At 39.5% G+C, this 24,471-nt stretch overlaps 6 protein-coding genes and 1 pseudogene across 7 annotated transcripts; 5 read left to right on the top strand and 2 right to left on the bottom strand.

Moving 5' to 3' along the window:
* The first annotated feature begins 4,151 nt into the window (after window positions 1-4,151).
* On the top strand, window positions 4,152-6,743 carry LOC116193171 (uncharacterized protein At4g22758-like). The gene is made up of 3 exons (XM_031521964.1): window positions 4,152-4,620; window positions 5,635-5,842; window positions 6,266-6,743. The coding sequence occupies exons 1-3, from the start codon at window positions 4,282-4,284 to the stop codon at window positions 6,508-6,510; spliced, it is 792 nt and encodes a 263-aa protein (XP_031377824.1). The 5' UTR covers window positions 4,152-4,281; the 3' UTR covers window positions 6,511-6,743.
* An 886-nt stretch (window positions 6,744-7,629) lies between these two features.
* Window positions 7,630-9,823, top strand: LOC116210881 (protein cornichon homolog 4). The gene is made up of 4 exons (XM_031544998.1): window positions 7,630-7,967; window positions 8,492-8,673; window positions 9,225-9,347; window positions 9,441-9,823. Exons 1-4 carry the CDS (start codon window positions 7,896-7,898, stop codon window positions 9,478-9,480), a joined length of 417 nt encoding a protein of 138 aa, XP_031400858.1. The 5' UTR covers window positions 7,630-7,895; the 3' UTR covers window positions 9,481-9,823.
* Window positions 9,824-10,372: 549 nt separating this feature from the next.
* Window positions 10,373-14,120, top strand: LOC116210888 (general transcription and DNA repair factor IIH subunit TFB5). 2 transcript variants are annotated; one of them, XM_031545020.1, is made up of 3 exons: window positions 10,373-10,569; window positions 13,521-13,583; window positions 13,727-14,120. In XM_031545020.1, exons 2-3 carry the CDS (start codon window positions 13,549-13,551, stop codon window positions 13,902-13,904), a joined length of 213 nt encoding a protein of 70 aa, XP_031400880.1. In that variant the 5' UTR covers window positions 10,373-10,569; window positions 13,521-13,548; the 3' UTR covers window positions 13,905-14,120. The 2 variants fall into 2 exon arrangements, with proteins under 2 accessions (XP_031400880.1, XP_031400870.1); XM_031545010.1 differs by lacking the exon at window positions 10,373-10,569 and adding an exon at window positions 12,935-13,144.
* LOC116210873 (pentatricopeptide repeat-containing protein At4g22760) lies at window positions 10,423-13,143 on the top strand. Its single transcript, XM_031544988.1, has 2 exons — window positions 10,423-10,569; window positions 11,255-13,143. Exon 2 carries the CDS (start codon window positions 11,360-11,362, stop codon window positions 13,133-13,135), a length of 1,776 nt encoding a protein of 591 aa, XP_031400848.1. The 5' UTR covers window positions 10,423-10,569; window positions 11,255-11,359; the 3' UTR covers window positions 13,136-13,143.
* A 1,162-nt stretch (window positions 14,121-15,282) lies between the features above and the next one.
* Window positions 15,283-16,697, top strand: LOC116206879 (annotated as a pseudogene).
* Window positions 16,698-16,898: 201 nt separating this feature from the next.
* LOC116206886 (nonsense-mediated mRNA decay protein 2-like) lies at window positions 16,899-17,450 on the bottom strand. Its single transcript, XM_031539722.1, has one exon. It carries the CDS (start codon window positions 17,448-17,450, stop codon window positions 16,899-16,901), a length of 552 nt encoding a protein of 183 aa, XP_031395582.1.
* Window positions 17,451-19,135: 1,685 nt separating this feature from the next.
* On the bottom strand, window positions 19,136-23,180 carry LOC116192358 (AT-hook motif nuclear-localized protein 1-like). The gene is made up of 5 exons (XM_031520894.1): window positions 22,391-23,180; window positions 21,222-21,289; window positions 20,872-21,003; window positions 20,176-20,337; window positions 19,136-19,649 (listed from the first exon to the last, which is right to left on the bottom strand). The coding sequence occupies exons 1-5, from the start codon at window positions 22,749-22,751 to the stop codon at window positions 19,416-19,418; spliced, it is 957 nt and encodes a 318-aa protein (XP_031376754.1). The 5' UTR covers window positions 22,752-23,180; the 3' UTR covers window positions 19,136-19,415.
* Window positions 23,181-24,471: the final 1,291 nt, after the last annotated feature.

Here is a 24,471-nt window from a genome sequence, read left to right on the forward strand (position 1 = left end):
CCAAGAACTTGCAAGTTGGTGATCTAATCGATGAGAACAATCAGCTCAAAGTTGGCCAGATGATTTGTTCGATTATCGTGTCAATGGGAGGGGCCCACACACTCTCCACGTCGGAACCATTACACCCACTAACGGGCCACATTAGATTTTCCTTCACAAAATGGATGGAAATTGAGGGCATGCTATATTTGACAAAGAACCCTAAAGGTTAGACTGCCTCGTGTCAATTTTGAAGGTTGGAATAAATTTGAGAAAACATTAAAAGGATGGGATATATGAGTGTTGTTAACCTTAATATTTATAAATGATGGATATAATGAAATTTTTATTTCCTTGTTTATAAAAAAGAAAAACTCAGTTATTTGTTGGTACAAGCTCACTGAGATCAAGGGAACGATGGTTGTGTGGTAGAGAAACGGTGGCGGGGCGCACCCCCGGTGAGGGAATGAAGAGCAATGGTGGCAGGGCGGACTCCGCCGCCTCTATCATCACAGCCCCTGTCCCCTAGTCACGACGGGTATCGGGTGATACCGCGCTTCGTGTCTTCTTTTGGATCCAAGCCTTTTATTAGCTCTCTGGGCTGTAGCCAGAACTGGGGAAAAAGGATTTGCAATCCCCCGCCTTACCACTTGGCCATGACGCTGCAAAGAGTTAAACGAACTTTACAATGTTACAAAGAACTTCAAGACATCATAGCTATCCTTGGGTTGGACGAATTATCCGAAGAGGATTGCTTAACTGTAGTGAGAGCACGAAAAATTGAGTGTGTCTTATCACAACCCTTTTTCGTCGCCGGTATTTCGAGCCCATCTTGTCATTAAGCCCAGTCCATTTGGGCTCCGTCCATATCACAAACGAGACCTTTATGGCGTGGCAATTCACGTTGCCTAGAGTGCGTTTGGATTTAGAGTTGAATTGAGTTGAGTTTTGATTTTAATTGGTTTGTAATGATTGTATTATTGAATTATAAGAAAAAGTGTGAAAAAGTAATAAATAATTGAGAGAAAGTAATGATTAAGTAATGATTGTATTGTTGAATTGCGAAAAAGTAATGAATAGTTGAGAGAATTTAATATTAAAAATTGAATTGAATGGTTAAAAAAATTTTAAAAATGAAAAAAGTAATGATTGTGATGTTGAATTAAAGATAAGTTGAGTGGAGTTGAGTTGAGTTGAAAATTTTTTTAAAAACAAAGACACCCTAATCATTATCAAGCTTCAGTAACCTAATTTGTCTGAATTATCAACAGAAAAAAAATGCATAACTAGAGAATTCTGAAGTAGCTTTTATTGCAACAAGCTCATTGTTCATTTCCAAATGTTAGCCCTATCCACCAGTAATTTTTTTGGATAATTGATTGCCTCAACCAAAATATGTACAAAGTCCAAGGAAAATTACATCAACTCTTTCAATCGAAAAGAAGTAGCAGAAAGATGGCAACCAACTAATTTAAAACCAAAATTAGGCTCTGATGCAATCCGAAGTCCAACAATTAAGGTCGATAATCTGTTGAGTTAAACTAGCAAAGTAACTACCCTTCCCCCCAGAAAATTCTAAGATTTCGTTCTTTCCATACTAGATCAAGTGAGCAACACTAGTCTGTCTGAGATCAGTATATACCAGACCAATTTCTGCCCATTTGGACTCATGTCCTTGCTCACCATTGAAACTGTTAAAGGAGCTTTGGAATTCCATTCTAAAAAAAAAATATACTTTCTAATTATATGGATGGAATTATTCTGTCCTTATCCCTCTCTCTTTTTTTTTGAGTTGATGATAGAATTATAGATAAATTCTCTATCCATGATTTTCTTTTTTCTTTTTTTATAACAACAAGAAGATGACTCATGCTACGCCCAGATTAAATATAAATAACCAGATTGTACCTGTGAAATACTTCGACTTGTAAATATTTTACGAATAATGAGTATCATTTTGAGGCATATTTTGAGGATAGATATTATTCTTTTTGGTGAGTTATAGATATTATTGTTTCAGTAATGTATATAGTAGTTTCGCTTGAATAATAAAGTTGAACCCGTGTTATGTACAAAAGCTTTCTTTATTTTATATAAATTTTTAAAAAATTTAATTTTAAATTGGAATAATTAAATACAATTACAAAATAATTCTTAGATTTAGTGGCTGTCAGTTTTTAAAATGATTTGACTTAGAATAATTTTTGGAAATAGAAAAGTTTGAAAGAATTCCGGACAGGAATTTTGTCAAAAATTATAGGTGAAATTTCCATGCGTATAACTCCTCCAGAATCTTCCAGTTGAGTCCATCTGTAAGATTTTCTCCACAATAGATAATTCTTGTAGTGATTGGGCCTCGACTAGGTTTTTATGGATGAGAACATTATTAGATTTATGTTTGTAAGATTTCCATTGAAATTACGGTCGTGCAAATTTTATTAGGGATAAGTAAATGAGTCAACCTCCGATTTGAAAGCTCGAACGAATAGATTCTGGTATTTAATTTCTTTTAAATCCAGGGATTTATTTTCAGTTTTTCGACATGAGATAATTGCCTTTTTTTAATGTTATACGAAATAAGTGTTTCCATCTTCTAAGAAGCATCTCAAACAAAATACGAAAAATAATTTTGTATCGTGAAAAACTTAATGTGGTAATTTAATACATCACTATAAATTAATCTTTTTTTGTCTTTTATGATGCAAGCCGTTTCAGATATGAAAAATAAGATGATATCACAATATCTCGTCACTTTGTAGTGTTGTTATTAGCAGTAACACGAAAAGTCCTGACAAGAAAAGCTTCCTTCACTCAACGTGACGCTTCTTAACTCTTCGCCTCGGCTTTTAGTATATTGTATATACGTATAGATACAACTGTAAATTCAGGAACGCGTTGTGGAGACACATGGTCTACTGCAATTTAATTTGTGGAAAATGACATGTTTTACATTTACTTTTTGGATAAGCATGGAAAACGACACGTTAGAAATTAGTGATTGTGGGACCCTTTTGTGAGCTTGTCTCAAGTAGGGTTGATAAAAAAACCGACCGTCTTGAAAATCCGATCCAAACAGCGCCAACCGTCCCGATTTTTCAATTCTTCTAGAGCACATTTTGATTTTAGGGTCGGTTTCTCATCCTTTTATCTGTTCCGATTATGAGTTCGAATTTGAAAATTATTGCTGCGTTTGGTTTCAAAGTAGAATTTTAAAATTATATTTTAATTTTGAAAAATAGTGGTGTAAATGAGGTCCATCATTTGGCTTTGTATGGATTATTTTATTTTATTATTGAAAAGGAGTAGTATAAATGAGATCCAATCTATGACTTTATATGAATTATTTTATTTTATTGTGGATAAAATTAGGTTAAAATTGTGATTTTAAAATCACATTTGCAAACTAAACAAGCCATACATATCTTAATACCGTGACCCTAACTGAGTTTACATAATGTATAAAAAATTTACAAGATGTTATGTTTAACATTTAATATATAATATATAAGCCCAAATTAAGCCCAGCCCAATAGCTCCGTCAACCAAGTCAATCAAAACATCACGAATCACATTTTACTTCAAACTTGCCTTCTCTCTTTCCCTCTGATTGTTGATTGTTCTCAGTTTCATTAAAAACCATACCCTTCTTCGTCTCCTCTTACCTTTACTACTTGACTGGGCCTCACAATTACAAAGGCCGAATGGGACAACTCTCGATCCGTGAAGATCTTTTTCATTTTTTCATTCACTGTTAGATTTTAGTTTTATTCTTATATTATTTTTTTCTCGAGGTAATCCGAGAACCGACTTGTAAGAGTCAATTATTTTCTTAATTTCAATTTCGGTTCTCGAGGACTAGTTTTAAAGTTTCTAAATCGATGAAAGCAGTGCGCGGAAATTTTACCCCAAATTGACCCAAACCAAACGGTGATGACCCCTGGTCTCAACATCGTTTTCGGATCGCTTCTTGTACCTACTGAGGAATCAACGGCCCCTACTCTCCCAAGCAACTGCTAGCAACTACCGGTCAACTCCACAAAACGGTACACAGTAATGTAAACCCGGTGCAAGTAAGCCTGAAGGACTATAAAGTAGGTCCTACATTACAAACATCTTGGGGCTCATATGCTCCGGGCGTTTGTTAACATCGAGGAAAGCTAGTCGGAGCTCCTTTGCTTCCACTTGCCCCTTCTCTAGATTCTCAGGACTGAAGTAGTCCCAAGTTTCCAATAAAACTGTGTTTTGACAGCTCGCCAGTCAACTGTGAAGGCTCCTCAGAATTCTTTCCACAACGACCCTTTCATGCCAGAGAGGACTCATCGTCGCCTGCGCCGGGCCTCCTTCTCTGGGGGCTCGAAGATGCCACGCCGCCGCCTGTCGCCCTCCCTGCCCTCTGCTCGGCAGTCGTCGCCATCATCATCATCGACGCGCCCCGAACCGGGCATTGAGATGCTCAAGAGATGGTCCACCGAGCCCGAGCTGCCCTGTCTACGGGAACATGGGCTTCCCTATAGCGCTATCGGTGCAGAAGATCCGGGCTTGAGCCAAGGAGTGCTGATCAGGCCCCAGACCTGTACGGATATATTCGGTTCCTCTCATTCTCTGTTTGGGATTGGGAGCTCTCCTCAGATCAGCTGTGAGGTAATGGGGAATATCTCCATGCCAATCTAGTGCCACTTTTCTGATTTGTTCAGACCCGATAACTCATCGTTAAGTAGAACTTTGTTAACTGATTATCGGAGAATATCTCTCAAAATCTTTAGTTTATAGATTCGGGGTTTCTAATTAGAGATCTAATGTCCCGATCACATAGCAGTTTTGGCAAAATGGGGGATATACTAATTAGCTGCATAATTCTTTTCCTTAATCGTGCCATAAGATGTAAAATATCCACTTGGGCCTACATGGACTTGAGCCCATCTGTAACCCAAAAGCTTAAACCAATGGGTTGCTAGACCATTATCTCTTATAAACCTATGGATTTCCTCTCAATTTTTCCATATGGGATTACTTCCATCACCCGCCCTCATCATTCTCCATATAGGAGAGAAACCGGCCCAACAATTCCCCCCATTTCTCTCCTATATGGAGAATGGTAAGGGCCTAACAATTGGTATCCGAGTTCGGAAGTAAAAAACCCGGCTCGAAGTCCTCCATATAGTCGAGAATGGGGGGGAATTGTTGGGCCGGTTTCTCTCCTATATGGAGAATGATGAGGGCGGGTGATGAAAGTAATCCCACATGGAAAAATTGAGAGGAAATCCATAGGTTTATAAGAGATAATGGTCTAGCAACCCATTGGCTTAAGCTTTTGGGTTGCGGATGGGCCCGAGTCTCAAGTAAACCCATGGATTTTTCCTCAGTTGGAGGGTCAGGTTCTTTGCTGCGGCAATATCGAGAAGTCGTGCACTAAGCATAGGAATAGGATTGTCCCGTGTCATACTGTTGCAATAATGTCCTGGCAAGCTAATTGGAGTTTTCGAATTTCAGCTGTTTGCCTTTAAAACAAACTATCAAATCTATAATTCCACTGTGGCCCTGTGGGCAACCTCGGAATCGAAGCCGGCTGTAAATTCTATTGATTACTCTGCAGCACTATGAACTTGTCAAAAGTAATCTTCCGAGCTGAACAATGAAAACTAATCTTGATCATAGAGACCCAAGAATGAAACGAAGGTGGTGGTCAATGTGGCAGTCGAAGGAAGTCCTGGGCCCGTGAAGGTTATGCTCAAACTTAGCTCCACCGTGGAGGAGACCATAAAGCTTGTTGTCGGCAAGTACAGTGAAGAGGGCCGATCTCCGAAGCTGGACCCCGATTGCTCATCGGCTTTCAAGTTGCATCACTCCCACTTCAGCCTCCAAAGTAAGCAAAAATTTGTTTTAACTTCTGCCCTTATTTTCCTATTTCCCTGTCTCGAAATCTTTGTTGTGCTTGGCATGCATTCCTTCACCAGCTCTAGACTTGTTCGGCTGTCAATGTCTGGTCAGTTCGGTTCTTCTTTCTACTGAAGTTCTATGCTGCATTAGTCTTTTTAGAAACCCGAAAAGAATATCAAGATGATGCACATTAACTAGAGAATCTGCACCATAAACATTGATGACCTGAAGCTGCAGAAGCATGCTAAGTGAATGTTATTTCTTAGTTCAAAGTCCCTATTACTGCTAAAAATAGGAGTGAGGTCGCTTAGTGAGCTTGTTATCTACAATCCCTTGATAAGCCGATTCCATGATCGTTAAGCTCATCCTGCTATATAGATCTGATCTTTTAACTTGCTGGGTTGAATAGGTCTGGACAAATCCAAAGTTATGGGGGATCTTGGCAGCAGAAAATTCTACTTGCGCACTTGTGGCACGGGAAATGGGCCATCTAGTTCTTTCAGTACAGAAGCTCAATCTCAACCATCGGGACCGAGCTCTCATCCTCGACCCACCCTGGCTCCTCTGCTATTATTCCCATCCTTGATTGCTCAAAAAATCTGTATGTTCATAAGAAGAACCCGCAAGTTCTGGAGAATGTTGGTATGCCTGTAATCAAGAGACGGAGACCGAACTACTGCTTTGGAGTAACCGGCATGTTTTTCGATTTTACTCTAAACCTCCCCAGCGACAATTATCGACGACGGGATTAGTGATGTTGCATTCTTGTAATATTCATGAATGTCAGAGGGCGACAATATGTAGTATGGGACTCAATCACATTTCAATGAGGAAGAGTCAACGTAAAGATTGATCCTAAAGAATAAAGGGATCCCTGTTTTGCAACACATCTCGTGCTTACCCCCCCGTTGTTTGTCGGATGAAAATTTGAATAGCATTGATGAGAGTTCCATTTTTTCGCTCGGATTGGATCATTCATCCGTAATATGTGCCAAGCACCTATGGAGGGCTCCGATGTTATTCGATCCAATCCGGTTGATAGTATTATCGAGGAGTGCTCCCAAGTCCATTATCTGAATTAGAAAAAAATAAAAATAAAATAAATCTACTTCTTTTCCTCTGACAAATTGAGTAAGACATAAGACACATGATCAAGTGCAAAGGCACATCGTCAAGACCAACATTGGTTGATTTAGGTGAGTCGGCGTTTATTTCTAATAAACGATGTCTGATTTAAGTATTGTGAATTAAGAAAATTCACGTTTAGAAGGGAGAACTTTTCTTTAGTCGCTCATACTTGGATTTATCGAAGTCCATTGGACTTTCAAATACCATATGGTATACCTGAAAAGAAAAGCGCAAATCTCGAGTAGAGCAACGTCTCGAGTTCAAGTCTTGTGGGTGGAGAAAATTTAATATTGGAAGAGTTTTTCCTCTAATGAGATTGCCCGGTTTGTACAAGATTTAGTCGGAAAAACAATGGCCTTCCGAATACCAAAAAATATACAATATACGGCGAAAGAAATGGACTAAATTCATAGAGATAACGTGTTATAATTCACGAAATAATGTAATAAGTACAGTAACACTTTCTTAATTAATTTGATTCCAAAAATTTCAGACTCGACTCTTATTTATAACCACATTGGGTCACGTTATTCCCCCTTGTTCTTTACTAGGAAATATAAATTCCTTGCAATTGGAAACCCCTTCCCTTTATTTCATTTACTAGGAAAAAAGATTTTGTTGTAGCTGGAAACAAACGAGAAAGGGAAATTTTTAAAAAGAGCAACTGAGCAACTCCAAGAGAGAGTTACTCACATAAAGCCTGAGGCCGCTGCGCACCCGGCGCATTAAAGCGATGTCCGCTTGTGTTTGCTATTCTACGCCTCCCTCTCTCGGTCACACTCGCTCTCTTGCCCTTCCTCCCCTGTGGACTCTGCGACAGCGTCGAAGAACTGAGCCGAGTCAATCAAAGCAAAGGCCGAGTTTGGAGGAAGAGAGGACGGCATAGAGACTGCGAGCACGAAGCGGAAACCATGGGGGATCTCTACGCGTGGCTCGTCTCTTTCTTCTTCATCGTGGCCCTTCTCGTCATCATCGTCTGGCAGGTCAAACCCCCTCGAACCCTAGCTTTCAGCTACTGCCTCCTAGTTCGCCGTGAGAGGCGTGGGACTTTATTTTACATTGTTTGCGATGTTGAAGCTCAGTCCTCAGTAATGGAGGCCGAAAGCTTAGTTCTTTCCCCGTTTATGAAGTTCTCTGGTGGTGGGCAAGATAAAGATGGGACATTGGATTTGCTGCTGTTACACGTAGAACTAGCCGACAGTTCTGTTTTTTCTGCAAAGCAAGAATCTGATCGACAAATTAACTGGGCTTGCAATTTTCCGGGATTTCCACATTGATTATGAATGTATTCGATTGAACAAAGCAGCCGTGATCGCAGTTTTTGTAGCACGTAGTTGCTTCTAGGACTCATGTTTTTTCGATTGTCGGTGCTGGTTCATGCTGCCTATCAGGTAGTCTTTAGATGGGTTCTGTTGTTATAAGGCATGATTCCGTGGCCTGCTCCTTGATTTCATGCATATACGGGTTATACAAGCAATGCAATTTAGCCGTTTATGGTTTCTTGCAGCTTATGTGTTTGGCGGACCTGGAGTTCGATTACATAAACCCATATGATTCCTCGTCGCGCATAAACAGAGTCATAATGCCGGAGTTCCTCGTACAAGGAGTGCTGTGCTTCTTCTACTTGGTGACTGGTCACTGGGCCATGGCCCTGCTGTCTGTTCCATACCTCTACTACAATGTGGATTTGTAAGTCACCTTACATCATGTTATCCTCCAAAGTAAATCGAGCTAGATCCCATATAAATATGTTTTCCTTATCTAGATTATCAGGCCACTTCAATTGATCCCGCATTGATTTGATTGCCAAAGATGGAGTTTTTATAACTGCTTAGCTAGGATTACGATTTGACAGGTTCAAGTAATCGTGGGATATCATATCTGGTATATTTTCAATAACTTTAGGCGGTACCAAAGCTGTTGCATGAAATATCTTCTCAGGATTATCTTTGACTTGCATTAGCTGTTTCTCTAATAATAATAAAACATGCAATTATTCTTGATTTTGTTGTCCCTGATGTGAGATTTTCAGTTGGCGATATTGTTTCATTCTTAACATTCCAATTCCAATGCTAACGTGTTTATACAAGTCTTTTATTGGGCTTTGATCTTACATCCATCCATCATTTAGATTCCTAATATAGCTTGTTCCTGATTCATCAACATTTTCTTCTTTGATTCGTGATATTTTACTTATAATCATCTAGTGAGTGGCTTTAACTTTTCTGTCTTTATCATAGGTACATGCGACGGCAACATCTCGTGGATGTAACTGAGATATACAACATGCTCAAATGGGAAAAGAAACAAAGGCTGTTCAAGCTAGCCTATCTCATCCTTCTGCTCTTTCTCACTATATTTTGGTATAGTTACCAACCATAGTCATTAACTTTATTTGTTTCAAATTTCCAAGCTGCCGGAATGGCAAAAGTGTAATCCTTGCTCTGCCCTTGTAGGATGATTATGGCTGCTCTGGATGAACACGATCACGAATGATTTGGGGCTGGTGCATCAATATCTGCTTTCTGAATGGCACGAAACAGCTGTCCGACACTGAAACTCAACCCCTCATATGGTGCATTATGTATCAAGATGGAATAGGTAGCAAAGCGGTTAGAGGGAATGCATGAACTTTTTTGGGATCCTCCTGTTTGGATTGTAACTCTTCAAGGAGTGGAGGTTGCTTGATTCGCCCCTAGCCACTCCTCTTTTCTCTGGCCCCGGAACTGTACCTCCACTGTTTATACACGCTTAAAGGTCAATTGTTGCAGTTTTAGAGATTATTGAAGTAAATGGTAGCGGATGGATGAATGGAGCTGTTTTCCTGAAAGAGTTCAAATCATTCGAGTCTCATTCGACATAGCTTCAAGGTGGAATTCGGGTTGGAACAGGTTTCAATGTGTGCTGAGAATAATACTGCGGAGGGCTTAGCCTAATGAACTTGGCCTTGCCGCTTGTAAATTCCACTCACCCTTGGTCTTGAAGTTACATTTGCGAATAATTTATGAATATTGCACCACAGAAAACATCTTGGATTGTTTTGAGCTACAACTCTAAAAAGAGAATTCAGAACAAATCATTTGAAAGAAAGATCGAGAGACTGTAGACAATGCCTTCAAACTCCATGGATGTCGACGGCATAGCATTCGCTTCATTCGGGATGGTATTGCCAATACTCGCCAACGGGAAAAATCCTCGGGGCATGCACATCATCCATTCGAGTAACGAAGTGAGAGCTCCAGTAGACTAAATTACAGGGGGAGGAAGGGAAGGAACATCAGAACTTCTTGGGCTGGGGTTCTTCCTTTGGGCCTATAGTGAGCCCATCTTCACTTTCAGGGTCCGGCCCATTTTCCCTCTGGCTTTAGCCCCTTCCGCTTCCCCTCCCTCCCGTCGATGTCCCATCCGCGACGCAACTGTCCGGCCTCTGAGCGGCTACTTAAGTGACCAAGCCGCCTCCCTCAACTGCTCCTCCCCGTCGGTGGCTCCTCCCTGTCGACGGTCCATACCGTCTCCGCCTCCTACCCGTCGCTGCCTCCTGGCCAAGACCGACTTCTTGCCCCTCTCCTGCTTCTGCCCAATAAGGTATGACTCGTTCTTCCCTCTGTGATTTCGTCACAATTCCCACCAAGCAAGAAAATTAGTGAACCCATCTACTGGGTCTCGAGCGATTAGATGTTCTGCGGGATGAGCTTTCGTGGTTTGGCTGCTCAAGATTCTGTGGTTTTGAGTGGTGGATTTCGTTGGTGGTACTTGCTCCCTCTGTTGTTTCTAGCTGATAATTGTTGAATTGAAATTCAATAGAAAGTGATTCTGAATTGAGATCAAACTCAGGTTCTTGAATTGAGATTCAATAGAAACTGCTCTAGCTGTGTTGTTCTTACTGTTTGTGAATTGAGATCAACTCAGGTTTGATTCTACCTAAATTGCTGATTTGATTCTTTGATTGTGAACGGGTTTTGAGCACCGTAGGCATGTAATGAGAGTTACTCAATTTTATTTCAGGGTGTTTTAGTAAAAGTGACAGGCTTCCCGTTAATCTCTCTTTTAAATTTAAATTTTGTAAATTTCTGGAACAATCAGTGATTAGATTGATTTGCAACTGTTGCCTGATAGTTGGTCTCCAAGAAGGACGGAACTTAGTTGCTGTTGTTAAAATTTAGTATTGGCTGGCAACTGCCCTTATGGTTCCAACTTTCTGTCGGTCTCTGGTGCTTCTATTGTTGCACCCTTGAGGTTTCACTGTCCGTATGTTCACTTGTTTGTGCAGCCTCTGTTGGAAAATGAGCTATGAACCATTCAGGGGTCTAAGTACTGAGGCATAAGAGCTTGGGTCAGAACTTGAAATCCGAAACCGTGCAAAGGTGTCATCTTGATGGTGTCCAAACTGAAATTCCTGTTAAACCAACGGATAACACCAAAGCAGGCCCTGCAAATTCATGCTTGCATTATTGTCAATAGTGTTACCCACCTTGAACCTCTTTTGGTCCGTCAGGTTCTCCTTTCCGTTAGCAATTACTCGGCTAGCATAATTCGATATGTGGAATTAATCCTTCACCATATGCAAGCCCCAGATGCATTTTCATGGGGCTTCACAGTGCGGTTTTTGTCCCAAAATGGTCGATTCAGTGAGGCGTGCTCTCTGTACAGTGAGATGCAGAGGCTAGGACTGTGTCCGAGTAGTTTCGCGGTGTCCTCTGCTTTAAGGGCCTGTGCTAGGAAAGTAGATAAGGTCGGTGGAAGTTTGATTCATGCCCAGGCTCATAAACTTGGCTTCTGTGGCTGTGTCTATGTGCAAACAGCGCTCTTGGATTTGTATTCAAGAGTTGGTGATATGGAAACTGCTCAGAGGATTTTTGATGAGATGCCCGAAAGGAATGTGGTTTCATGGAACTCGGCTTTATCCGGGTACGTGAAAACAGGGAATGTCAAAATGGCCCGGAAGATATTTGATGAGATCCCGGAGAAGGATGTTGTTTCCTGGAACTCGATGATTTCTGGCTATGCGAGAGTAAGGAACATGGAGCAGGCTGCCCTTTTGTTTCAACAGATGCCAGAAAGAGATTCAGCTTCTTGGAATGCTATGCTTAGTGGTTACATAGATTACGGGAACATAGAATCAGCCCGAAGGCTCTTTGATGCAATGCCCCAGCAAAGTAGTGTTTCATGGATCACTATGATTGCTGGGTATTCAAAATGTGGAGATGTCGATTCTGCTCGTATACTCTTTGATCAAATAGCTGTGAAAGATCTTCTTATATATAATGCCATGATAGCATGCTATGCGCAAAATAGTCGGGCTCAGGAAGCCCTTCAGCTATTTAATGATATGATCCAGCCTGATGTAGATATTTTGCCTGATGAAATAACATTCTCAAGTATTATATCTGCTTGTTCACAACTTGGAGATTTGACGTCTGGGTTTTGGATAGAATCTTGCATGCGTAAGCTTGGGATAAGAATGGACGATCATTTAATTACTGCATTAATTGACCTATATGCAAAGTGTGGGAGCATTGATAAGGCGTATGAGCTGTTTAATGACTCGAGAAAGAAAGATGTAGTCTCTTATTCAGCTATGATTCTTGGGCTTGGTATGAACGGTAGGGCAGTGGACGCTATTAGACTGTTCAAGGAGATGGTAGAAGCTGGTATTAACCCTAATTTACACACATTTAGTGGATTGTTAGCAGCTTATAGCCATGCTGGTTTAGTCGAAGAAGGATACCGATGCTTCAAGTCCATGAGAGATTATGGGCTTGTGGCCTCAGTTGACCACTATGGTATAATGGTTGATCTTTTAGGCCGGGCAGGGCTAATAAAAGAAGCATATAATCTAATAGCTTCCATGCCGACTCAACCCCATTCTGGGGTTTGGGGAGCTCTGCTTCTTGCTTGTAGGATGCATAACAATGTTGAGATTGGGGAAATAGCAGGTATGCATTGCTTTGAGCTGGAGCCAGACCGAGCCGGTTATTATTCTCTGCTTGCAAATATTTATGCATCAGCGGGGTTATGGACCAATGTAAAGAAGATAAGAAATATTATGCAGGAGAAGGGATTTACCAAGGTTCCTGGGTGTAGTTGGGTGGAGTCAGGGTCAACTGACTTGACTTCTCAATATGTCAAAGATCAGGAACTGAAAGTTTAGGGGCCTGAGGTACTATTGTGTGGCTCTTCATCTTCTTTCCATGAGGCTATACATCTGATTCTTCAAGTTTGACACTGTTGATTGTGCACAAAAAGTAACCTTGCATGACCTGGTTCAGGTTTAGGAAAAAGAGAGGTTGGGTTCTAATCCGATTCAATTGGAACTAGAACTGTGTGTTGCAGTCCAGACCCAGCTTTGAAAATCCTTATGCTTGTATTGTGAAAATGGTTATATCGGTTACTATACTCATACAAAATGAAGAGATGTCTTATCTTAACATTGTACTCTTTTTCCCTGCATGAAAAGTACGTATTCATGTCTTTGCTTTGAAGAATCTTTGATATTTGTATTCTCTTTGTTGATGTTGGTTTTGATATTTTGTCAGACTAGAAAGTCTGATTTTGTTGGACACAATGGTCAACGCGACAAAGGGACTCTTCATCTCATGGTGAGCACTTTAAATTCTTATCCGAGTTCTGCCCTTTTCACGAGTGGTAAGATCTGATTTTAGCTAGTTCCACATTCTTGTCCAACTTTCAGCATTTTTGCTTTCGTCTTGGTGATGATGAAATATCCTCCATTGTATTGCAGTGACATTCCCATGGCCCAGTTCATCGTCAACTTGAATGCTACCATGCCAGCATCACAGAAATTCATCATACGTGTCCTCGACAGCACTCACCTGTTTGTGCAGCCCAATGTGGCCGATATGATTAAGAATGCCATTGCAGATTTCAGGGAGCAGAACTCTTACGAGAAGCCCACTTGATCAATTGCCACTGCTAGGACCATTGTTTCTGTGTGTAAACAATCTTGAGAATAATAGCAATTAGCCAATTCCTGGGCTTTTAGTCTTGCGAACAATGAAAATATTGTTTTGTAGGGTGAAAGAAGAATGGCATAGTTTCTGCAGTTTTTTATTCGAGAAGAAGCATCGCACTGTTCTCACAAGGAAGTTCGATTCTGTCTTGCTTCTTCCTCCTCAGTAATCAGTATGTTTATGTGAAATGATCTTGATATCCTTCTTGGGTCGTAAAATCTATCAGTCAAAAAGACAACGATCCGAAGGATGTAGAAGCTTTTCCAACCGGGATTCTGATGAGGGCAAATTACTTAGGACTGCATCAGTTCATGAAATTATACACCCGAAGCAATTCCGTAAATAGGTTTGATGGTATAATACAACCTAGACAATCCTGAAAACTATAGTTACTGGCAGTCTCTTCACTCTTAAGCTGATGATCATGAGCCTAACCTCGGGTTACCATCTATTTTGAACCCTCTCCACCTCCCCCCATTGATTGAAAATGGAGCAGACGTTACGTTTAAGTGGTTACTTGTATTCTTCCAGCTGTACGGCCAAGCTTTATTCGGGGCTGAAGGTTCAGTCCGCAAGATTGGTCATTTTCTCACTCTTTGTGCTGAATTTCACTCTTGGAGGACCCATCTTCTCAAAACTGATTCTTTCTTTCGACCTTGTTTGTAATGTTCAGGTCCATTTGCATCAGCAAAAGCCAATGCCAACGTCAAATTTTACGCCAAAGTTAATAAAAGTCCGCACTGCAGGCAGTTGATGTCGGGTATTGGGGCATATTAACTATATTAATCTCTTGATTGGAAATAATGGTGGGTTATTCATCGAAGTGTAATGTTAGGTTAGCCACAATTGCCTTCCCTGGAAGCTTGTTTTCATCAGTTGATCACATCTGTGTAGCGTACGGGGCTTGGTCACTTTAAAAATCTGGTTGTGCACTTCAGTTTGAACTCAAAACCACAGGACTCATTTCGAAAAATATGGTTCTCATCGAAGGTTTGAAGGCAGTCATACTTCGCTGATTGTAATGGATTCGTGTTAGTTCATAGGCTTTACTCCAATCATACAGCATTAGTCGTGTCCTTGTCTGGATGTCACGTCTATGCTTAGAAAAGGAGTGCTGAAAGTTGTAAGGGCATCAAAGAAACCCCTAGATTTTCATGAACTAGACTGGGATCGTCCACTAATATTTTTGGCTGTTGATACGATCGAATTGCTGATTCAGGTGATACTGAGACTTGCTCCACTAGATTTTTCTCTTCCCATAAGTTGCCATCTAAAGATATATATGTACTTTCAATTCCTTATTTAAATTACCAAATTCTGCAATTCCATGCACTCCAGTATAGGTCAAAAGCTGAATACATATCTATCCCGATCTCTTTGGGCAACTAGACATTCCCGGTGCAAGTCTGTTGATGAAGACTTAAATCTTTATAGGAGCTGTATACCAGCTCGTGCACGGGTTGAAGATGATGCCTATATGAACCCCGAGAGTTTCGTACAGAGCGCCTGGTGAGGGAACATAGCAGTGGGTTGATTTGTGGAATGTTCTCATAAGTCATTGCTTCTATATTTGCTTCACGGTTCCATTAGTGCTTAATTGGTTCTGGAATTTGGGGTTAATTTTTACTCGATTTAAAAGCCTGTTAAGTGATGATCTGATGCATTTTTGGTCCACACTGACCTGATTATCTCAATTTTGGATTGCTGATGCATTTACGCCTTGCAACTCATTTTACATTCTGTTTGCAGTAAAGAGAGCGGGTGATTTTCATCGGGCGGAACATAGATGAAGAGTTCAGCAATCAAACTATGTTATCTTGACAGCATTGATGACTCGAATCCATCAATGGCCCCGGTGGAGATGGGAGTTCTTCTGATCTGCAAAACCGACCTCCCTCCTTTCTCTGATTTATGATTGCCATGTTGGCAACCTAATCCTAGCTTGGCAATCTATGACACGACGCAAAATTTGAAGAGTCCGACCGGCTGATAGCTCGCAGCTGGAGAGAAGGTAATCGTTCTCCGCTAGGATAATGTAGATTGATTTGACACAATTATGTGATTAGTAATGGCAGAGTAGGTTATGTTAGTCATATGCACATCCTTTACCATAGAGCTCATTGACAAATACTGCAACTGAACTTCTTCTATCGTCGTTAAGGTGCCATCAATTATACATCGAGTTAGCTATCTTATACATGTACCGCTGTGTACAGGGTAAACGATTTGCAATGAAGCTTTCAAGAATACCTCTGCAATCTCCTGCACCTGCAGGGTCAGCTGGATTGTGGCTTAAACCAAATGTGATTAGTTTCTTCTTAGTGCTTCTCTTCTCTTTCTAGTGATGAAATCCACGCATCTGTTTTTGCATGCTGATGACATTCGCGATGAGGCAAACTAGCTTCTGAGAATAGGAGACTACCTCTTCAACGAGTTGGGGCAAAGAAAACAGGTCAGCCTGCTGAGAAGGTAAGCCTTACGCACAAAAGCAATCATACTCGATATATAATGTAATATCATTCGTTTAGATTCTGTCCTGATCCTTGAAATCAAGGAGTATATCAAGACATTTCCTTTGTAATGTTTATGCAGTTTTACCAGGACCTGAGTCGGGTGAAATGGTTCGACCGTCAGAAGTCCTTGAATACGGTTTCATTAATTGCATCAAGAGCGATGCACTGCAAAAATATAATGGAGCAGGTCTCGGATGGATTTTGGGACGTTAGAATATTTTTCCCAAACCTTGTAACTTGTCTGTTGTTAGCATCTTGACAGATTTTAGCCTGTTTTCTTTAGAATCATTGGCATTACCCGACAGTTCGATCCTGTGAAAACAAGAAAAAGGAACTGTTTTTTGATGACCTGTAATGGATCTGACTGTATCAAGGCTAAATGTGCTGGATCCCGTAAGAGTTGAAACAACAGAAAAATCATGACATAACATCAAACTTCGGTCAAGTTCTCCTTCATCCTTTCTTCCCGCCATCCAGTGATGACCTTGTCGATGAAATCTTCGATTCGTTTCTCCAAATTGCAATCCCCATCTTGCTCTCCTTCATCTTCCCATCCAATCTCGTCCTCGCCTCCACTGTCATCATCGTCCTCATCGTAGCCAGCAGAATCGGCATTTTGATCAGAATCACTACTGTCCTCAACATTTTGATCAGAATCACTACTGTCCTCATCATCACCACCGACACCATCATCATCAGAAAATTGGCCTTTGTAATTATGTCCATCACATTCGCGAACATCTTCTTCATCCGAAGAGAGGATGAAATGGTTTGCGACTTCATATGAACCCAGGTCATGGCTTCCCAGAAGGACCGCGAGAACAACCGTGTTGAAAACTGAAAACATGAAGAGAGGACTAGATAGTAGCCAACCAGCAAGGGTGCAGTCCCGATTGCCGAAAGCTAATCTAGAGCTCACGAGGACGAAAGCAAACGAGATCACTATCACGAACGAAAGAATGGGAACCAACACAAGCTTCATGCCCTGGAATGGAAAGAGTTAGATAATGAAAGTTTGCTTCAATTAGAGTTCTCAACTCTTATATGAGCCAATGGGAAGATCAATTGTCGGGGTTCATATAGTTTCCGTACGAGGACTAGTCTTTTTTTTTTTTTTTCTTTTTCTTGTTGGTTTAATTAATATACAAGGAAAATGAGTTTTCTTAGAATGTTAATTTGGAGTGTCCCGCTTGGAATTGTTTGAATTATGTGAGTAGAGGAGATTGTTGATATTTGGAAGTAATGCAATCTTCAAAGCATAAGTTTCTCGGAAGTTCAGTCTTAACTCCATTTCAATTTCTTCTTTTATTTATAAAATAATCAATACAGATTTTTTGGGGTCAAAATGGGATTTTCATGGAAGTTTTAAATTAGAATTAGAGGGAATGAACCTATCACATTATATTATCTTTCCACGAAATTTACATCTTGTTCTAGTAGGTCTCCTTTCGCAATACAAACATTCTCAATGAGAATGATTAACAATGCATTATTGTGAAAATAAGTCAATAATTTACAAAGATGCTATTTCCCCATTTTTTCCTAAGTTGGCTCCGGGAGTTCAATGTGTGCGAGGGAAAAGCGCACTTGTTGGGAGAGAGAATAACTTTTAATGCTCGATCTCCCGATTGGATTAATCAAAACCCATTAGGCTTCTGAATACTAGGGTACACACCGAAAAAAATAGTAGTAGAGAATTCAAGAACCCTTAAAATCTGGGTAATTTACTTTACATCACGATTTTTTGATTTTTTTCACGACGCAACATAATTTGCTTTAATTTCACCAAATGGTATGAAAATTTGAATTTTCTCACAATATAGCATAGCATTAACCTTTCTTAAACGTGACGGAAGCTAACATGGCACTCCACATGTGCAAAAAGTAACCAATTGCGGATGCCACGTCTATCAAGAGAATTACACTATATAGCACTTTTTCTTTTTTTTAATCCTTTTTTTGTATATTCTATCACAGTTTTTGAAAAATTGTTATCACATAGCACGATTTTACAATTCACGTGTGTAACAGTGTCTAAAGAATGGTGTCACATCATCTTTTTGTCACATTTTTATGGAAACTTGACGTATTATATGGGAAAAAAATCAATTTTTTTTTGTGTTAGCTAGTGAAATTAAAGCAAAATATGTTATATCGTGAAAAAGTCAACAAATCATATTGTACAATGTAATTTACCCTTTAAATTTTATTGGTCGAATAATGTGCATGACCATAATTGCAATATGAAAATGGACCCAAATGAAGGTTTGAAGTGAGCTTAAAATATTGGGTATATATTTTCTTGGTAAAATTAAGGAAGTAATTGTTTTGATGAAATTAGATCGGAAATTTAGATAAGATATCTTCTTCTTTTTTTCTTGGCTTTAAGCCCACGGTAGATGTCAACTATTGTGTGAGTTGCGATTGCGTTGACTCATTGAGCTCAGTCGAAGCAATAATAACAAAAGACGTGCTTAATTATTGAAATAATGTATATATATTGGCAAAAAGAAAAAAAAAACTGAGGACTTTTCATCTCTATAAAAGCCTATATGCTACAGATTAAACACCAGTGGCAGTGGGCCTGGGGGAATTAGTTCAAGATCATAGTGAAATTGCGCAATAGATGAATCTTAACAAGGCAAGAGCAAGAGAAATGACATTCCGAAAAGACAATTCATCACTCTCGAGAGATAAAAATCTGGAACGAATATATTGTGCATCACAACAACAACAGCTGCAGCAGCAGCAGTGACAATCTTATGGAACAAGAACAGCATCCACACATACAAATCAACCACCTACATCTTTCTAACTAATGACGGCAAAAAGGAAGATCCTAAAACACTATCTCAGCTGTGATTGATTAATGAGACTACAGACAACAAGACAAGGAAGTCCCGGACAGGCAACGGAATTGGTAGTAAGTTCTCTCGACCATCACATGTTAGTTGTTCCCATCAAGGAAGGACACGTTAATGTCAGTGGGCTTGTTTCTCGAGTCAGAGGGCAGGGAAGACCAGTTGTCCCCTAGGTAAGACGGTGTGGTCGAGATATTCCCCTTTATATCAGCGGTTGAAATCGGGACTGCAGCAGTTGGTGTGGACATTGACATGAGGTTGGTTTTTGGTTTCTTCTTCGGCTCGTGCTGGTTCCCAGAAAGAAAACTGCCCACTACGACCTGATGATTCAAACAAACACAAGAAAGTTAAAAATATTACCACTGCTTGCTTCATAAGCGCCAGATTGAGAATAAGATCAATTTGTTTTTCTTTTATGTGGAAAAAATAAACTATAGGAAAGGGATTTTATTGCCCTTTTTTATGGAAGAAAACATTATAATCGGATGGCTCTTTAAACTGAGTTTTTCCATAATCCAATTTCCTCATTTACTACTGAAAGGGAGAAATAAATTGAAATTTTCTGAAGTTATTATGTCTCAGTAGTTTCATAATCAAACCACAGAAAGGTGGAATATATATGAATCTATGTGTAAAAATGCACGGAAATATGAATATAGTGAATTAGATACAGCTCCAGAAAAAGCAGGAAATTGGAAAAGGAAAACAAATTTCCAGAAAACTTCCCAAGAAACCAAAACTCTGAAAACTTTTCTAAATCCCAAAGATCTTCACACGACAATTTGCAATTTTTGGAACACATCGTTTTCGGACCATTTCAACTTTCTTCTGAATGAAACCTCATACCTGCACAGGACCTGCTGCTACCAGCAAACCAGCAACTCCCCCACCAACAACACGTCCATCGGGGCTCGCCAGAGAAACACTCATCCCACCTGATCTGCTCCGTGTCCCTCCACTCTCGCTGGGCATGAATGACCCAGACAGGGACAGTATTTCGAAACGGCCCTGTCCAAGAAAATACAATGATGAAAAGAAGCCTACTCATAATCACTTGCTCCTTTTTGTTTTTTCATGGATATTCTTACGTTTGACAAACTCATGGACCACAAACCACTCTCATTGGGCATGAATCATCCAGACAGGGATGATATCTCGACATGGCCCTGTCCCAAAAAAATGCCATGATGAAAAGCAGCATACTTATTTTACTCTCTCCTTTTATTTCTTTCTGGTCATGGAACTTCTTAGGTTTAGACAACCTCTGTCCCACAAACTCACGTATCTAGGTAAAAGTGTAGATCTCATTCATAAACCCCTCATGGGAAGCGACTTTGCAATAAATACCAGGCCAAACATAAGACTGCCGGCATGACTTCATTCACACCTTTAACCACTTCAACGATCCTTATGGTTCAGATTTGAAGGGCTCTACCGGACATATCCGAAAGGGGTAATATGTGGAAACAGGATGATGTCCAATAGCTGAAGCATATGTAGTTCTGAAAATTGCATTAGTACTGAAAGAAATTTCATTAATACCTCATATGTCAGTGTACCACCAGAGGAGTCAGGCTGGCGGAGTGTGACACTTGATATGACGCCGTTTGCTGAGAGAATGCATATTGCTCGGGGTCCTTGTTGAGAAAACGATATGATCTTCATGGTAACATCCTAGACCAAGTACGAGTAATAAATCTTTTACCTTATAAATTTCTACAGCATAACAGGTGAAATGACCAAACAAACTGATCTAAGTAGTACTAATGAAGTCCTTAGTTTTTAAGATTACATCAAAATAGCTGGATCGGTTTCTTAGTCTGAATTGCGTAAAAGATTCAAAAGCATGTCGCATCCTGTAAAGTAAACTGTGGGTTCCATTAGAAACTTACCTCGCCCGCATTAACTGTAATAATATGGGGAGTGAAATTGGCCCCAACAGAGCATGCAACCCATTCACCTACCAAAAAAAGAAAACATTTCAAAGATCGGAATCATAAAACAAATCCCCTGATCTTCAAATAGATATGCTTATTTCACGTTATTAAGTGACAATGGATAATAAAACAAAATTATTAATCAGCTCCTTCTCCACATACCCCTCTAAGCAATGCATGAAAACTAATCTTTCCCTGAGCTCTATCGGAAAACTTTTAAAATGGTTAGTTCGAACTGGCGATGTAGGAGAGAAGTTTAAACAGTACTAAAAGTGAATAAGATCACTACTGAAAACAGATGCAGATAAGCAAAGAGAGATCGCCGAAGAGAACGAAACAACATTCTCGACCGTTATCCACCTTCTCTCATAGTATACCAACAAAAACAGATGGAAGACATAAAGGGGGCCAGAGAAGCAACTTTCCTCCAGCCCCACTTGACAGAGCTATCGCAATAAACACGCAATTTTGCGCATATCATATACGACAACTCAAAAGAACCTTTAGGTCGCAACTTCTACTGTTCTCTGCAGACAAATATCCAATAAATGAGATATGATCTATAAGCTACCTAAATACTGATCTCCGTTGCTAAGCTCTTCACAAACATCTATAGAATCTGCACTTTTAAGGCATTTTCCTCCTGAAAAAGTACGAAATGCCAAATGACAGAAGATTCCTTCGTCCCAAGACCAACCGAATGATAACCACACACTTCCAAGACCTTCAACAGGCATTTCATGCAAAAGATCACCGTATGGAATGCCCAATCGAAGGTCCCACATCACATCTACCCACCAAACACCTGAGTCCACCATTCAAATAGATCGGTTGCTCTATCACAGGATAGCCATCTGCCCCGCCATCAAACTATATCAATATCTCCTGATCCCCGGAAGCAAAGAACGAAACTGACCTTAACGTGTCTGGCACCAAAACACTCTATATCTCCAACTGGATCGTCAAATTGTGGACGGCTACTAATCGAAACTCGTAAATGGTACAATAAAAGATGACTTAACGAGATAGCATACAATCTCATATTTCTCAGCCAAGAAATGATGAAAAGGGCTCAAATCATTCTCCTTTTTGAAGGAAAAAGGTTCAAGGCACTTGGAAATTACCTAAGTTTTCCACCTCAAACTTGGGCTTGCTCACCGATCCAGCGGTCTTCACCTTCCCCCGCTTCTGGGACGAGAAGTCGATCACCGGTGGCGGGGCCGAGGATATTGGCCTCGGAGAGAGTGCTGCTGGGACCGAGCCATCCGGTCTATACTTCCTTGGCCGCCCCCTCTTCTTTTTCACCGGCATCCCGGCCACCGCCGGCCCCAGGCTCGCCGGCTGCCCCGACGCCGGAGACTGACCCGATCCCGGCGTCTGGGTCGGGTTCTCGGACCTCGGAGCCACATGGTAATCCGACGGGGCGTCTGATCCCACCACTGTAACCCCCCCACTGCTACTCACAACTCCATCTCTTCCCTCCATACTTAAAAATCTTTCAAAAAAATTTAAACTTTATGAACTATACATTAAGAAAAACCCATTTTGATTACAAGCTCACATAACCCAAACATACTTTCAAATTCGAAACTAAAAGAAAATCACCGGAAAATTAAAAACAGACAAAACCCAAAAATAAAGGACACCAAAAATGCCTGCTTGAGCTTTACAAAACAGTGAAAGCTGAGAAATTTTTCTGAGAGTGAGATTTTACTGCAAAAACATTAGCTGTCTGTGCTTATTAATTCTGGAGGAAAATTTTAAAAATAAAAAAACAAAAGAAGAAGAAGAAGAAGAAGAAGAAGAAGAAGAAGGAAGAACTCGTATTTGAGAGAAAAGATGAACAGGCGCTCCCTCTGCTTGAAGGGAAGAATTGATTTTCTCTGTAATTTTCAACAAAGAAAAAAAATTTGCAAAGTAAAATATAAAAGGAGAGACTTGTTTTTCTTTGTTTTGCTTCCTAACTTTCCTAATACTGTCCGAAATGAAAATTAATAAAATATTAAATGGGAAAAGGAAAAACACAAATTGGATCGATGTAAATAATTAATTAAAAATATAAAAATATGAATTAAATTTTGCCCAAGGGAAATGAGAAAACAGTTGTTTATGGGGATATTTGGTTGGAATCATCTTGAGAAACAATTAAAAAAATTAAAAATAAAGTTGGCATTAGATTTTTTAATGTGTTAAAATAATAATAATATTATTATTCTTATTATTATTATTATTATTATTATTATTCTAGGAAAGGGAAGATGGAATTTATTGATATTTTAGTTTAATGCTTCACCAAAAGTTTGAAGTAAATCGATATTAAATATAAATACTGATATTACCTGGAGAGGAAGAAATTATCAAGAAAAGGAAAAGGGAGGTTGGCCAAGCAAGCATCAACTTTTTATTAGGACTCCTACAAGCAATACCCAATACAAACAAACATGATAATTACGTAAGGACTTTAGCGAGAAAAAGAAAAAAAAGAAAAAAAATTATAAAAGGAAATTGATGATGTTTTAGATTTTATTTTCCTTCTGTAAGCCCTATAATTTTATGATATAAAAACTATATTTATTTGTCTATAATTTAATATATACGTGTTATATCAAGTATTTTGAAAATAGAAATGCATTTATCACTTTTTAATAAAAAAAATATATATTGTGCTAAATATAATTGTTAAAGATCGTTAAGTTTACATTTTTAATGAGTATATGTATATGCTGAATTTACAAAAAAATGGGAGGTAAATTTAAATCTGATAGGGAGCCAAAAGGATGAAGGCTCGACAAATAAATTTACATTACTGTTTTCCTTTTTAAAATGAGATAGGAATTTAAATTCTCCGAGATAGGATAAGAGAAAGCAATTTAAAAAGAAAAAGAATAAAATTTAAAAAGATAGAGAAGAATTTTTTGAGGATGCAATACAATGAATGTGGCATAGAAAAAAACACTAGGGTTGATTTTGAGAAAGTGCCATACAACTGTGAAAGGGGAAAAAGGGGACGCTATATTTGAATTAACAACTCCAATTTATTAAGTGAATATGTTTAGATATATTGAGGGATACAAAAGAAATCCAAATTTGACGAATATCAAAATGAGCCTTTTATTTTATTTTATTTTTTGCTAGGTAAATGAGCCCTTTTTTATTTATAATTATTACACTGAGATATCAAAATGAGCTTTACCAAAAGAGATAC

Source organism: Punica granatum, chromosome 1 (genome assembly GCF_007655135.1).
Source record: "Punica granatum isolate Tunisia-2019 chromosome 1, ASM765513v2, whole genome shotgun sequence".
Lineage (NCBI taxonomy): Eukaryota > Viridiplantae > Streptophyta > Magnoliopsida > Myrtales > Lythraceae > Punica > Punica granatum.

Bases quoted from the DNA above. Each gene is read 5' to 3' on its own strand.
- LOC116210873 (XM_031544988.1), top strand. From the start codon at position 11,360: ATGGTGTCCAAACTGAAATTCCTGTTAAACCAACGGATAACACCAAAG.
- LOC116210888 (XM_031545020.1), top strand. From the start codon at position 13,549: ATGGTCAACGCGACAAAGGGACTCTTCATCTCATG. The intron at 13,584-13,726 runs GTGAGCACTTTA...ATTGTATTGCAG, and splicing joins AAGGGACTCTTCATCTCATG to TGACATTCCCATGGCCCAGT.
- LOC116192358 (XM_031520894.1), bottom strand. From the start codon at position 22,751: ATGGAGGGAAGAGATGGAGTTGTGAGTAGCAGTGGGGGGGTTACAGTG. The intron at 21,290-22,390 runs GTAATTTCCAAG...TTTTTTTGGTAG, and splicing joins GTTTGAGGTGGAAAACTTAG to GTGAATGGGTTGCATGCTCT. The intron at 21,004-21,221 runs GTAAGTTTCTAA...TACTTGGTCTAG, and splicing joins TTACAGTTAATGCGGGCGAG to GATGTTACCATGAAGATCAT.
- LOC116206886 (XM_031539722.1), bottom strand. From the start codon at position 17,450: ATGAAGCTTGTGTTGGTTCCCATTCTTTCGTTCGTGATAGTGATCTCG.
- LOC116210881 (XM_031544998.1), top strand. From the start codon at position 7,896: ATGGGGGATCTCTACGCGTGGCTCGTCTCTTTCTTCTTCATCGTGGCC. The intron at 7,968-8,491 runs GTCAAACCCCCT...GGTTTCTTGCAG, and splicing joins TCGTCATCATCGTCTGGCAG to CTTATGTGTTTGGCGGACCT. The intron at 9,348-9,440 runs GTATAGTTACCA...CTGCCCTTGTAG, and splicing joins CTCTTTCTCACTATATTTTG to GATGATTATGGCTGCTCTGG.
- LOC116193171 (XM_031521964.1), top strand. From the start codon at position 4,282: ATGCCAGAGAGGACTCATCGTCGCCTGCGCCGGGCCTCCTTCTCTGGG. The intron at 4,621-5,634 runs GTAATGGGGAAT...TCTTGATCATAG, and splicing joins CTCCTCAGATCAGCTGTGAG to AGACCCAAGAATGAAACGAA. The intron at 5,843-6,265 runs GTAAGCAAAAAT...TGGGTTGAATAG, and splicing joins CTCCCACTTCAGCCTCCAAA to GTCTGGACAAATCCAAAGTT.